The sequence below is a fragment of the Aquila chrysaetos genome, chromosome 1, assembly GCF_900496995.4.
Source record: "Aquila chrysaetos chrysaetos chromosome 1, bAquChr1.4, whole genome shotgun sequence".
Taxonomy (NCBI): Eukaryota; Metazoa; Chordata; class Aves; order Accipitriformes; family Accipitridae; genus Aquila; species Aquila chrysaetos.
Window position 1 is genome coordinate 36457822 of NC_044004.1, and position 15989 is coordinate 36473810.

Genomic DNA, 15989 nt, shown 5'->3' on the forward strand with positions numbered 1-15989 from the left:
ACGAACATAATTCTGTCATAAGACACCCCATCTTCAGGCAACAGAGGAACAACAACTGAAGCTCACTGTCTTTATTTCCCCAAATTCTGTACCATGAGGTATCCTGACATAACGTGATGTCACAACCTGAAGCTCGGAAATCACAGTGAAAAATCTGATCAGTCACCAGCTAAATCAGCATCTATCCACAGATGTGGTAGAAGCAAGGTCTTCTGCAGCAGTTTCAACTTAGTCCTCATCGGTAGGATTATTAACATGAACTGCCTGTGCCTCAAAATACACTCAGGTGGTTTCCTTGCTATTGCATAGCTACTCAAGGATCAGATCCCCAGAGCTCCTTCTCCCACCTGTGGTTCACTATACAGCTCCGCTAAGGAGATGCTGTGACTCCACACATCAAATCTCACAGATGTGGTGATGAGGCTGTTGTGCTGAACACAACAGATCAAACAAATGGTTTGCTGAATAAACACAGACAACAAGAACTCAATTAATTACTGCAGTACTGTGCAGGTACAGTTTCTAAGAAAAAGGACTAAAACTGTACTGACCATAAGCAGATTAGAAGAGATGCTTTATATATTACACTAATTCAAACTGCATTTTCTCTGAAAGCAAATCTAACACCCAGGGCAGAGTACAAATCATTATCAGAGCTAATGACGAAATTCAGATTCAGAGAGTAGCTGGTGTTGGTTTGTTTGCTTGCTTATAAACATCTGATTACAATTCACACATTTAGGATTTCCCTAGAGAACCTGGATTCAGGATAATGAGGCGAGTGAAACATGTGCAAAGTCTATACAGTCCCATGACTGTTATGTATTTATCAAACAGAAAAGTGACACTGTTTTACAATTAGCTTCTGCTGTGAAAAGGAAAAAAAAAGTATTTCAAAGTACATAATTTTTGTTTCTTAAATCTGTAAGAGGAAAACATTGAGAGCTCCAAATAATCCATCTCCACATTTAAGCCCATAATCAGAACACGCATTAAAGACTTTTACCAGCAATGCTTTTACCCCCCTACTACTGCAGGAAAGAGAAAGCTTTCTGTAGGATGCAGAAGTAAAGCCAAAACACAAGTTTAGGTCACTAGTCAATTTGTTCTTTGTTCAACTAGTACCAAAAATTCCCCAAAGTTAAGAATGTATTCAAACTTCTGTATTACACTTGCATAAAACAGTAATTCAAAACCCCATCAGTAAACGCCCCTTTCTGACCTATTTCATGCAAGTTGAAGAAAGGAAGGCAAACTTCCTGTTTCTTCTACACAGGCTAGTTATTCTGCAGCTGTTGTGGTTTAACCCCAGCCAGCAACTAAGCACCACACAGCTGCTCGCTCACTCACACCCCCCACACCCCCCCACCCAGTGGGATGGGGGAGAGATTGGAATGTGAGAGGAACACCTCTGCAGACACCGAGGTCAGTGAAGAAGGAGGGGGAGGAGGTGTGCCAGAGGAGGGGATGCCTCTGCAGCCCGTGGAGGTGAGCGGTGGGGCAGATGCCCACCTGCAGCCCGTGGAGGACCCCACGCCAGAGCACGTGGATGCCCCCCAAAGACAGCTGTGACTCCATGGAAAAGCCTGCACTGGAGCTGTCTGTGCCCGAAGGACTGCAGCCCATGGAAGGGGCCCACGCTGGAGCAGTTTGGGAAGAACTGCAGCCCGTGGGAAGGACCCACGTTGGAGAAGTTCGTGGAGGTGGAGACCTGTCTCCCATGGGAGGGACCCCATGCTAGAGCAGGGGAAGAGTGTGAAGAGTCCTGTCCCTGAGGAGGAAGGAGCAGCAGAGACGACGTGTGATGAACTGACCGCAACCCCCATTCCCCGTCCCCCTGCGCTGCTGGCGGTTTTACTTCTCATTATCCTGTTTTGATTTGATTGGTAACAAATTAAATTGATTTTGTCTTTTTCCCCAAGTCAAGTCTGTTTTGCCTGTGACCATAACTGGTGAGTGACCCCTCCCTGTCCTTGTCTTGGCCCCTGTGCTTTTTGTTATATTTTCTCCTCCCCATCCCACAGGGGCTGGGGGGGTGGGGAGGGAGTGAGTGAGCAGCCTCGTGGTGCTTTGTTGCCAGCTGGGCCTAAACCACAACACAGAGTCTACAGAGAAATTGTGGACCACCAGCAGTGACATACCAACATTAGCTTACCTACTAAATCCCAAACGCCTTTCCCCTTTCCTTAAAAAAAGCCTTAAGTGTTCAGTCAATACTGCCCACATAGGAGGGGCCAGCATCCAAAATAGCACTAGCTGCCTTGAAGTAAGAACCCAGACTGCAGCTACCACAGTGCAGGAAGAGGATGGGAGGAAGCGACAGTGAAGAGAGTCCTCTTCCTCAGCCAAGCCCTTGGCATTTTTCTGTGCTCAGAAGAGAACAGCGTGGCCTCTCTCATCCAGCCTCCCTCAGCCTCTTTCCTGGCAACAGAGAGTTGCGGGCAACAAAAGAGAGAAGCAGTTTTCCCATTTTCCATGCTGACATGGGTGTGGAGGGGTTCTAGGGCTTCTTCATAGAAATACATCAAAAGTTTAGAAGCAGAGTAGCCCTGGGTCCCATTGTTTCCACCATCACTACAACAAATGCCCCTGCAAGGAGTCTTTATTCCTACTAATAGTACCATTAACTCAATATGGTGCTGCTCATGGGTATATTTGCAAGATATAACCCTGGGTCAGCAGCTCCCACCAAAAATCCATCAGGTTATGAAACATGCAACATTAACAACAGGAATTCCTTTAATTACAATAATATTATATTTTATTATATTTCTGCCCAATCCCTGCCCCTATCCAGTGCAGCTTCACCACTTGACCCCATTCCTGAATAATCTTATGTTGCCATGTATCTACCCTGGAAAGCCCATAACATCTCAGCAGGCAGCGAAAGCAGCATCAGTGGCTCATGCGGTGCTGCCACATGCTTCCCTCTTTCCTTTTCTCCTTGGCACCCCTCACTACACCGAACTTCAGGAAACAGATCAGGACTGCCTTGGCACAATCTATGACACACCATCTGAAATCATGCTTTAAGGATGAGTGGGGGCTAGGGAATTGCTCTCTTTCAGACCTTACTCAAGAAAGACAAAACACAAATAGCAAGAACCATTTCTGCACCATGCAACTTTTTTCTTATGTGCCACTAAGTTATAATTATTCCAGGGAAATAACGAAAATTAAAGGTCTCTGCATGAAGAGATAATTTCCCTTCTACCTACAATGAAAAAGATAGAATCTTCTTTCTAATTTGAATACATCAGTTACTGTGCTTTGCCCAAAGGGGACAGAGTAGATTACACAAAGTCACCAAACTTAAAGTTTAGCAAGGATAAGTAGCCATGATTATATTTTTGTAGATGCTGGCTAATAAAATGTTAGTTTTTTCAATTCCAGACTACAGTGTTGTTGAAAACCAGCATTCAGTCAACAGCTTTACCAGTTTTTCTGCAATGACTGCCCTTAATTTTGCCAATTGCCTTCCACAAGTGTTTGCTTTTGAATAACTTTGTATTTGCAAAACCCACAGGTATTTCCTACGGTAAATATAACAAGGGCCAAAGAAACACTGCACATATGTTGGCAATCTTTTATGTGAAAGCAAGTTGCTACTTGCAGAAAGGCCACTACCATGTCCTTACTAACTACCTACATGCAGTATGTCTGAAAAATCACACATGCTTATGAGCCACTTGAACCTTTATGAAGTTTCACATTTAGCAATATTCCAAGCTGAGTGATCAGTATATCTTTTCAGGTACTTCAGCAATCTTTTCCCAAGATAAACTATGCAGCAATTAATTTGTACTTGACTCCTGGGGGAAGGGAGAGATTAATGACAGTGAGGCTAAAATCATCCAGTGCTAACACATTTAGAATGACTTTCAGACAAGGTATGATTTATACCTTCTGACTCTGAGGGCCATCACCTTCATCAGAAATGCCATCTTCCTGCTGATCATAAGCAGGTCCTCCCAGGAGCCTTATTCTCTTCTCACACTGCTTCTTTGCCACCGTCAGCTGATTAATATACCTCTTCACATTGCGAGCCCTCAGTAGGTCAGCTTTCATTGCTGCAGTTTCTTTTCCTTTTGAATCTAAGAATAAAGCAAATCAGAGACAGTCTTTTACAACATTAAAACATCATCGCACTGTTGCCTCTGTGACCTGCCCGATCAAAGCACTTGTCATTCAGGAATCAACTATGCACATGAGCACAGATACTGGAAAGTTTGTATTTGAAAGAGAATGACGATTTTGAAACATTCTCCAATGATACCTCAAGGCTTTATATAAAACAGTTCAGAAAAAAAATCCTTATTCAAACGCCCAGTGAAATCTGACCCCTCCAGCCCTCTTCCCATAGCTTGTTGCAAGACACAGGCCCAAGACTTGTACTACAGGATGTACATTTATCAGATAGCATTAGGAAGTCGCCTACAGCCATAGCGTACAACAACACGTGGAGCTGATGGCTTAGGTACCTGACTGAACATAACATTGACCAACTGCCTGGCATCATGAGGGACTGGACTCAATCCCCTCCAGCCCAGCATGACATGCTCCCATGCATCTCATTTGCAAATACAAATTTCTTGAGCCTGATGTGAACAGCACATCATACAGTATCTCCTCCAGACAACAATACTGACCAAAGCTCACTCAAAATAATCAGATGACTAAGAAAAAAAAAAATCTTATAATGCCACGTCAAGACTGCACAGTACAGTTAAATAGTGAAGTAACATGAAGATGACAGTCAGCTGAATAAGACTTGGTAATAAAAGGTGTAATGTTTGTGTAGTCTACATTCCAGCCTCCAGCTAATTACCAGGGCCTAAAAAAAGCAGCAGCAGATAAAGCAGATTAAAAAACCTTGTTTTGTTGAAATCATTCCTGGTTTATATTTGCAGGATGCAACTGATTCAGTTATACACTGGTTTTCTTTTCCTCTTGTTCAACGGTAATACTCCTGCTTTTGCAGGCTGCAACTAGAGCTTGGTAGCGAAGTACCTGGCTTGTACTGGGCTCTGGATTAATTGACTGCTCAGGGGTAAATAACAGAGATCTATCCTACTATGTTTTCAAAATAATCAAATGCTAGTAAAATGACGTAGATGAAAACGGCATTCCATTTTCAAAACAGTTGCTGGAAAGAAACAACCAGACAGCTAGGTTTGTGAATGCACACACAGAAAAAAAGGAAATCTCTTAGGAATGATTTAAAATAGGTATTTTAAACACATTTCTAATACATTAAGGTACGTTCTCCTTTTAGGACTGTTTTCATCCTTTTATTTCCCCCTCAAAGCCACATGTAACTACTGCATGTGACTGTAAGTCTTGTCACTTGTATACTGAAGGACAACTCAAGGTACATAAAGCTCCCTGAAGTTCTACATGTAATGTGAGTATAGATATTCTCCCAATATCTTTTCCCATATTTTTAATCTCATTTTATTTGCTACATGTATTTATGTATGTTGGTAGGGGAACCTTCTTGATTCAAAGACTGTTAGTGTTTTAATGGATAAGTATCATTTGCATCTGAGCTGCCATAGAATAGTGAACTACAGAGATGATACTCGCTGAAGCAAATGATAAAATGAGCTTACCATGAAAAAAAAAAAAAAAACCAGCCATCTGTTTTCCTGGCATGTTATCTCCACAGGGAAGACAACAGAGCATTTAATTTAGTGTTTCAGTTCCCTGACCAGAGGTACCAGTATTAATGAGAGAAAAAGAAAGGAGAGCAACAAAAGGCAGGAAAAGACCTTAAGGACAAAATAGTTCTCCTCCCTCAATTTAAAACATTTACAACTAATACAAATACATGGACAGTAGTTTAAAGTGAAGATTAACATTTCCCCTCCTGCGTTTGACTCTAAGGGGATTTTTTAAAAGTTCTCAATTCTCTCAGTAGCTTAAATACTTTGGGCTCAAAATGCATACTTGAAACCCCACACTTGGAAAACCCACGAACAGTGCTACGTAATGATCATTCAGCCTTCTTAAAACAAAAGTACCCTTATTAGTGAAAACAAGGCATTCTCGAAGAGTTTTCAAAGTAAGCATGTCTACTTTACCTGAAGTCTTATCATCCTGTGATTGCAGCAGCCCTTCAGGAGAGACTAATGAGCCCTACATCCCACTTGCTTCCGGTGATTAATTACTTTATTAGCAAAGATCTTTCAAAAACATTTGCCTCACTCAGCATTTCATATCCATAAGGAGCCACTCCACATAAGAAACACTTGGGGCAGAGTGATGGAGATCACACTGCCAGCCTGTTCCCGCTCGATGGATAAACAAGACTAGTCACCATGAAAGCCTGGCAGCGACATCGCCCCACAAATAAACAAGAGGCTGATGAAGAGCAGCCCAGCATGGAATGTGGCTAACATGCTGCAGTGCAGGATAGATGGCATGGAAGCACGGACAAACACTGAACTTGACTTCACTTCTCCAAAGTATGAAACATAAGCTAGCAGAAACCAGGAGGAGCATTTTCATGCCAACTGGGGAAGGTCAGGCTTATCATTGGTTTTCTCCTAACCCTAATCTCCTTTTGACAATTCTTGGATTTTCATATCTAAACTGCTTTGGGTTTTTTTTTCATATTAAGCCCTATCAAAAGGTATTTTAAGCTATAAAGACAACTTCTCTTTTTAATTTATTCTTGCCTGATCCCACCACCACCAAAGTACTGAGATATAATTAAGAGCCTTTTTTGCCATTTCTGAATATCAGCAAAGATGATGTTCACTACATTCAGGTATCACCATAAACCAAATAAAGCCAGAAAGTTACGAAAGAAGAGGCATGTATTTACTCACATACCTTTCAGCAAACTCCAATAAATGGAAAAGGAATAGATATATGCTACTAAGACACTGTTTCATCACTACACAAGGAAAGAAAATGCATCCTTTAGATAATTTTGTTTTTTAAACTACTAACAACTTCACAGTTTGGGGATTTTATTTTTTTCAAATTATTATTAAAAGCAAACACACACAATCACTCCTCATCAGCAAGACAGGAGAGATGCTTCTTTAGCACTTCCTCCCCACGAGTTGCATACATGTTTACCAGCAACAGCTGAGCAGGGTCTCCATCCCCAAAGGAGCAAAGGGTCTTCTAGTAACTTCCTCCAAAATAATTCTCCTTATCAGGGGAAATTTTGATGAGACATGCACTGCCATGGAAGAACTTCAAAACCCCAGAGGAGTACTATGCACCCCTCTCAAGGGCATCCAAATGCAATTAGTACCAAAAGCAGAATTTCAAACTCAGCTTATCGATCCACAGCTGTGGATAATTCAATTTGCACTGAACAATATTAAAATGCAAATAGTCCAAGTGAGCTCAAACATACCAAGCAATCAAACCTAAGCTATCTGTGCAAATCTTTTCTAGTCCATGCATTTTTGCACATCTACAATGATTTCTGAGAAAGCTTCCACGTTTTTTTCTGAATCACTCATAACTACCTTGATCTGAATGAGGCCAGGAGCAGATCCTAGAACCCAGCAAAAACATTTCTGAGAATGTATTCCTCAGACCTAATTTTCTTTCCTCCTCTTCTTTTGGTAGTTTTGCTACTTGGTCAGGTTTATATGCATTAAATACATTAAACTGCAGTACATATTCACACCGTACGCTTTTCAGTCAGAATGCTGGGCCTTTCAAATGATAGTCATGCCAACAAACGCCACACAAACTTTATTACCATAAGCCACAGCAAAGGATACAACAAAAATAATGTAAATTAAGATGTATGTAAAGCACAAACTAAGTTGTATTGGAGTACTGCACGAACTGTCCCCTCTTTTGATAGTACCAGCATAAACCAAAGATTTCTCATTTTAACTGCAAAGTTATATATGGCAAACTATGATCAAAACTGAAAGTACAAGTTCTTCTTCCTTTACAGCTTCAAGAATTACAGATACTGACACCTGGCAACACACGCAACAGCACTGACTCATCTGGCTAGTCTGCGAAGGAGCTACACACATGCACAACATTGTATGCATTTCTGCAAGACTTTTTGCAAGAGCCAAGTTAAGCACATGCAGTACCTACTTAATGCCATGCTGAAGTATTTAAGTAGCGAACACCAATTTAACATTTTCATATAAACAGTAACCATAACCTTCTATATATAATTTACCATCCATTACAGACCTCTTCGAACTCTCAGAAACTTTGAGTTACGCATTTTCAAAGCCTATGTAGGCCTGGAAAAGTATTTGTTCAATTCTGCAAGAGCAGGCCAGACTTTGAGAAGCACAGTACACATGGTTCTTTTACTGCCCACAGTACAAGCAAAGGGAAAACCAGCTCTAACGCGGTCAGACAAAAGAACAAGTAAAAAAAAGTGCTAAATCCCAAACACTTCAGGCAACAGATCTGGGGGAAGGGACTTAACGGGAGATCATGGAGAATTTAGGCACTGATCATTAGCAATACATAGTGCAACACAGCCTCCCACGTCACAGCCACAGCTGAGCAAAACAAAAAGCAAAGTGGCAGTACAGTAAATGTGAGCATGAGAGTAAATATGTACTATACAATAAAATAAAATCCACCACACATATCCTCTGTCTGTAGGTCCCTGCATTCCCTTTGGTCACTTCTATCTGACCAGTCAGCCTCTCCCCCTCCCTCTTTCACTGATGGGCATCTCTCCAAACCAACCATGGACAAGATACATTACCATCACTAGCACACACAAAGGATCTCAGGGAGAGAAAGAAGAACTTCCTCTATAAAATTGATTTGAAAAAATCACAAATCAAAACAAGTCTACCATGATCAGTCACTGTAACCTTCACCTTCATCCACAAGGATTCCATCCACACTTACTCCTTGAACACAACGTGCAAGCACAATGTTAGGTCTTTAAGCCTTGCCAAAAAGCTATGCAAAAATAACTGCATATGCGTGTTTATCCCTGTGTGGAGGATGGGGGTGGGGAGAGGAATCATAATACAGTTTTGTCATAATTAAGTTAGATGGCACCTGTAACGCACTGGAATGCAGAAGCATCCATTTTACTTCACTCTAAATTATCATCTTGACAAAACCCACACATCGCAACCCACACACCCAAGTTAGCTCGGAGACCCAGTTTCTAAAAGAAAAGTCCCTTTTTACAGCTGAACATTCAAGCCTCTTTTGGAACCACAGTACCTAAGAAGCCTGCCCACAGACAGTTCTGTTTCTGTACCAGTTGTCAGCTCCGCTTATAAAAGCAAATATCTAGACGCACAGTAGGAATGCTCGGCAGGAGAAATCTACTGCAACACAGCAGATCTCTCCATACAGAAATGGCTGGTTATTTGATCTGTCTCACAATCCCTGCTTGAAAGGAGCAGTTTTCTCAACAGGGATGCCTGGGGTCAATTACAACATCTGAAAAACAGTCCCATTCAGTCATCCAAGGGTGGTTTCCGGTCATGCTGTGAAGTCACATATAAGGTGGAGGGCACAGAAAATTAGAAGGCAAATCAAACAAATCCCTTTACAGTGTTTAAAAAAAAAAAAAAAAAAAAAAAAAAAATCTGTTGAGAGATTTGCTCTGTATTGCCCTAAGACAAGGTACGTGCCTTCATGGGTTTTTGTTTTAAAGAGCAGCTAGTAAAAAGGGATCCTTGCTAAAATTCTTGTAGGATCATGTAACACAGTTATCAGTAAGAGAAGAAACAAAAATGTTTCTGTTAAAATTAGAACTAGTGTATTTAAACAGTTTCTTATTCACATTACAGCAAATATCAAGTTATTACAGCAACTTACTTTTGTTGCTATTTCACAATTGTTTTTTGAAGCCTTTTCTTTAGAAGAATTAAGATCTAATCTTGCTTCGAGAAACTCAGGTCCTCTCTCACTCGTGCTACAATGCCTGATCTGTGTATTTGCCCTCTTACTAACTGCTTTACTAGATCAAAATGCAGTAAACATTTTCAGATAAGCATTTCTAGTCTTCAAAATCTTTAACACATACATTTTGTAAAAAAAAAAACCTAAAATACGTAAAATTTAGCTCAAATTTCGTTCAGTACTTCCAAGGAATCCTTATCAAAAGGCAAGATGAGGAGAGAGTTTTACAGTTAAAGATGTAGAAAGATGTGATTCTTCCAAGCAGAGCACATGTGACTAGAGAAGAAGACAGTCCAAAACTATCAATAGGAAGAAGATACAAAGATGAGTAAAAAAAGACTCCTTCTACAGCCCCTCCTGGTGTGACCCTGACCAGTTTGGAAGAGGATACATAGGAGGACACAGTTTGGAGAAGTAACGCAGACACATGTACACATCAGATTCAGCGCTTTTGTACAAGTATAAATGAGGCAAGTAGTGTAGTATCAGCATGCAACATAACAGCTTCTATTTACAGTGGCCTGCACCGGTCCTAAATAAACCATCAACACCTCTGAAAACAGTAATGCTACCTTAGGTTTCTTATTTGGCTTTAGCAGTGACCAAAAGCAATTCTCCTGGCCACAGAAGTTCATCATCCACCCACAACAGGCATCACACTGTGAACCTCTCAAATTATTTTGTGTCTCAACCTTTTAAGACATTTGACTCTCTCAAGGAGTCAAATGCAAAACTTACTGCTTAACATGAATCAGATGCTTTTGTATGTTTTCGTTTGCTCTCCTATGCTCACATGCCAGAAGATTCAAGTGATAGAAATCTGAAAAGAAAAAAGGCTCTATAACATGCCATTTTTTAATACAGAGGGTTTAATACAATGATGTTTAAAAGTACTTTAAAGTACTTTCCGCTTTTATTAGAGGGCCATAACAGCTAAATAGTTTGCCAATAGGTGGCACCAACACTAGTTAAATCAAGTGTAAAGAACGCTGCCCTTGCCGACGGACAAGCCTTCCTCTCCAACCCCTCTGGGCACCAACATTAAATGTGTACTTCAGTATCACCAGACAAAATAGTAAAAGAAGTCAGGCAACTATAGCTCATATGAGAAGTCATCAGTCTGAAACCTGGTCCTCAGGCTACTCATCCTTTAATAATAGACACCTAATCTTTTTAGAAACAAAATATTTTTGCTCAGTTTTAGACTTAATTATGTCTCCTCAACCAACAGCAAAGGTACACAATCCTGCTCAGGCATATTTATTGCTAGTCACGTACTTGCACAACACTTACTTTGCTTAGTAGCTAAGCACTCACAGCTGCAGAGTATTGGCCGCTCCTGCTGCACTAAGTCATCCTCACATATGTGGCTGTACCTTTTTCTATTGAAAATGCTGCCTCAGGAAGCTCCTGTGCCTCAAACTGATGAAGGCTGAGACTATATCCATGCACATATTATTCTACACTTGCTCTACTCATAGTCTGAGAGTGGATATCAGGCTCAACAGACTGCTAGCCAGCCGAAGTTCAGCTGCTCTAGCTGAACACCCAGGCACAGTTGCATTTTCAGGACCCAACTTCGCCATAGGATAAAGGAAATAGCTAGCATTAAGACTACCTCTTGCCAGGCTGGAATCAAAGCCAAGTGATCCCCATGACACAAAAGGCAAGAGCTCATTTTCTAGCAGGAAAGGGGAGACTGTCATATACATCGAACACACGTGCTCACACACATTGTCACGGGTACGCAGCAGATACTGGGGGAACAGATTAAAAAGAGCAAGAGAGAATGAGATTGTGCAAACACGCTTCCACTTTGCATAAAGCTTACATTTAGTTATTCACCATGAAACCCAGCTGTTGCAGGGGTAGCAGTATGCTGTGGCATCCAGAAAGGGAAACATCAAAAGGTGACCTAAGTAATATGGTGGTCTGTTCCACAAAAGTTCAATGACCTTTGTACCAGCAGTGAGCTGCACTGGGTTTTTTGTTGGTTTTGCTTTGTTTTAAGGAAGAAAAGCTGTGCTACCTTCCTTAAACTTTTCTTCCTAAAATTCAGGAACATGTTAGACTCATTACCACATTAGTAAATATGTCTCCACCTACTTCACAAACAACAAGACGCAAAAAAGCCTTCAGAACTAGCTTTTAACCCTCTACAGTTTTGATAGCCTTCTTAAAGTTTACTGTACGTAGACTGAGTCTGAAAATTTTTGGTAGATAAAAACCTTGGTGGAATAACTGAAACAGATTAGAAGACTGCCTTAAATTTGCATGAACTATAGTAAGATTGTATTGTATGCCTCTGTTGGACGTACTGTTCCACATGTGTCAAGCAACAAAACATCACCTTTTTCTTCAGGCATAATGTGAATAACCGTTGGCTATTTAATAAATAAAAGGTTTAACCACAATAGCCCCACTGGCTAATATAGCCAGCAGTGGTAATCAACTCTTAAATGACATACGATCTTGTCATATAACTAAACTAATAATAAAAGTCAATACCTTAACACAAAACTTCAGTGCATCAGCTAGTGGAATTTCTGTTGGCTTTTTTTTAATACAGGTAGAAGTCAAGAGCCCATAAAAATGTAGGACCAACTTCACCACAGAGTAAGCGGAACCAGATCTACTTTGGCCAAATAGATAGCAATAAACTTTTTATAGCTATTCTGCAGTACCAGGCACTTGTAGCTTCAGAAAAACATCTTCTGTTCAGGGTTTAGAACAGTGGATAGTTAACTAGGTAAGTGAGACATGAGGAGAGTGAGACAGTAATTAATTGTAGGAACCTCAACTGTATAAAAACATTCCCCAAATCAATTCTTGTCACAACAAAGACCAATAGCAGCACAAATGGAAATACAGGCTTAACAAGATTGATTTTTCATAATGTACTCAGAGTTAACTTCCCTGTTCTTGTTTTATTACTTTATGAAGCAGACTTTCCATTAAATTCACTTTCATCTGAGAAATATTAATATCACTTTCTGTAATGTACACTTGAGCAAAAACCAGTGCCTACTTTTCCTTTTGCCTTGATTTGACACAAGCAATTTCTCCTACAGGAATGCAAATCTAGCTCTATTTTAGAATGTAAACAAAAGGCATATCAGTGTTGACAACCTTATACTTTCATAAACTTGAGCATGGACCCCAAACTCTTCTGACCGCCCAAAGATTTGCCCCCCCCCCCCCCCCCCCCCGGCACATTTATATTCCATTTCTGCGTTTTTCATTACACTTGAATCACTTTTAAAAGCTTTCCTTTGTGATACAAGGAGCTAGAAAAGGATATTTTTTTTTAACCTGACAGATAAGAGATGACATGAGAACCTAAAAGCAACATCCTTTAGATTTGTTTGTTTACAAACTGATTTATATTGTCCACTGCCTTTTGATTATGCTTCGATATACCTTAAGTACATCTGCCCAAGCAAAAATTTGGTCTGTAATTTTGCCATCAATTTAATCTCCTAAAGTTATACCACAGTTTCAGTACATTTTGAGAACCATAAAAAGCAATATATAAGTACAAATGTAAGATGCATGTGCATTTTAAGAGGCAGATGTTGCCTAAACGCTGCAGAAGGATTTAAGAGCACTCTGTATTGCAACACAAAACCATAATACAATGAAGAGTCAAAATAAAGTCTGACTGACAATTATGCTGTATCATTCCTTCTTCTGTGTTTTGAAAGGAGAACACATTGAGACTTTGAAGAATGGATTGTATGAAAAAGAAAGAGGAAGCAAGATTCTCAGCATATGAATTTATAATGCCAAAAATCCTAGTTGCAGCAAGTTCTGAAAATAAATGCATCATAGATATGACCTTTCTCATGATCCATCAGCTTAGATGAAGATGGGGTGGGGGGATAATCACACCATGTGAGTTTCTGGAAGAATCAGACAAATGAAACATAACTGAAATACTAAAGGCATAGCATTCCCAAAATCTGTCTAAAAATCCCACACACACTGATTGCATATGTATGTCGGGAGTTCAAACAGCTTTTCAAAATGAAAACAACAGATGTGACTTAACAAAATGGAATCTTACCTTTCTGCCTCTTCACTTGGGGAATATTGCTGATTGTGGTTGCCTGAACTATTTCCACTACAATCTGATACCTAGTTTTAAAAACAATAGGGGATAAGGGCAAAGAGGGAGGAGAGAAGAAAAAAAAAAAAATCATGATATTAATTTTTTTACAACGTGTTCTTCATACAGCACACTTAAGAACTGATAAAAACCAAACCACTTCTACCTCTTCCTCACCTAGAAACAGAGTCATTTCTCAGTGTACCTGCAACCTAAGGAGCAGTGTGCATATGGAGCAGAGTAGGAAAAAAGGTTATCTTGAAAGGAAAAGAAAACATCCAGCTAACAATAATACTGCCCCTTTCTCCCAACTGCTGGTGCTGCACACAGCCAGTTAGCAATACTCAGTGAACACAATGTAAAGTCATGCTCTTAACATTAAATAGAAGTTTTCTGTAGGAAACTAGGATGGGAGTTCAGTTCAAAAGCAAAGAGCTGTCTGCAAGGTTCTTCTAGCTAATGCACTCAATACATATGTGGAGCATATATAACTTGGGAGAAGAAAAAAAAAGTATTACGCTAAAATAAGTAAAACACTAAAGTACTACACTCCAGGAATAATTAAAACCTAAAACTACACCATACATAATGGAAGACAGCTAATGCAGTTAGTAAACTGAATTTTAAGTAAAACCAATCTTGTAACTAACGAACACCATGTACTCAGCAAAGAAAATGACTGTCAGGCATCACGCAGCCACTTGCTCACTTCCCCGCCACCCAGTGGGATGGGGGAAAGAATCAGGAGGAAAAAAAAAAAAAGTAAACCTCGCGGGTTGAGATAAAGACAGTTTAATAGGACAGAAAGGAAGAAAATAACAATGATGATAGTGATAATAATAAAACGACAATACTAATAATAAAAGAATTGAAATACACAAAACAAGTGATGCACAATGCAATTGCTCATCACTTGCTGACCAATGCCCAATTAGTTCCCGAGCAGCGATCTGCCCCCCCACCCCAGCCAACTCCCCCCCCCAGTTTATATACTGGGCATGACGTCACATGGTATGGAATACCCCTTTGGCCAGTTTGGGTCAGCTGCCCTGGCTGTGTCCCCTCCCAACTTCTTGTGCCTCTTCAGTCTTCTTGCTGGCTGGGCATGAGAAGCTGAAAAACCCTTGACTTGGTATAAACACTACTGAGCAACAACTGAAAACATCAGTGTGTTATCAACATTATTCTCATACTAAAACTAAAACATAGCACTATACTAGCTACTCGAAAGAAAATTAACCATATCCCAGCTGAAACCAGGACAGTAATAAAGCAAGTATTCTAGGGAATTTAATTCATTCTTGCAGGAGTTCCCTAACCTCATCTATCATGTTAACTCCTAGATGAAGGCTGAAACCTCCTAGAAAGTCTGCTATTTCCATGACTACTTATTCTCTGTTTAAGAAAGCGTCTATGATCCTTAAAATATATTCCCCTTCTTCCATGTATACTTCTTTGACCAACATTATTCAATTCCCCCCATTCCTCTTGCCTCCTCTAACTCTTTCAGGGTTTTGATTGTCTCTGCCTCTTTGTGTAGACATACAGTTCTACACACAGAGCATACGCTCACTCAGAACTACACTTCCAGAGGTGGTTGGGTTTTTTTCTGCAGTAATCTGTATTCTACCCAACTGCTCCAATTACCAGGTTGAAACCTGAGAACCTGTTTGCAAAGCTTTGATTTTTCTAACCCTATTTCCTTTTGGCATTACTATATTTTGGTCGTTTCCACCTACCACCACAGTTCTTGCCCAGTCCTTCAGCGGAAGAACAGCCCATAGTGAGGGTAGTATTTTGGTGCATAGAAGTCCCACAGTTAATTCCCTGCTCAGACACAGATTTCCCAAATCATTCTGGACAGCTCACTTGGACTTTTGATGCCTTGATTATGTCATCTGTAAATGCGTTACAAACAACACTCATTCAGCTCACTCGGGTGTTCTAAGGTAACTGTAAACTTGAATTTATCAAACAAGGTACAGACAACCAAGTAAAT

The 15989-nt window shown here is 40.3% G+C and overlaps 1 protein-coding gene across 2 annotated transcripts in view; it reads right to left on the reverse strand.

Annotated features, from left to right (window-relative positions):
* Positions 1–15989, reverse strand: part of SNX25 (sorting nexin 25) — a 91294-nt gene that overhangs the window by 35564 nt on the left and 39741 nt on the right. For both annotated transcript variants that reach the window (XM_030012624.2, XM_030012619.2), the window contains 2 exons: positions 13949–14019; positions 3904–4094 (listed from right to left, as the gene is read on the reverse strand). In XM_030012624.2, the coding sequence (XP_029868484.1) occupies positions 3904–4094; positions 13949–14019 (262 nt within the window). The remainder of the gene's footprint in view (positions 1–3903; positions 4095–13948; positions 14020–15989) is intronic.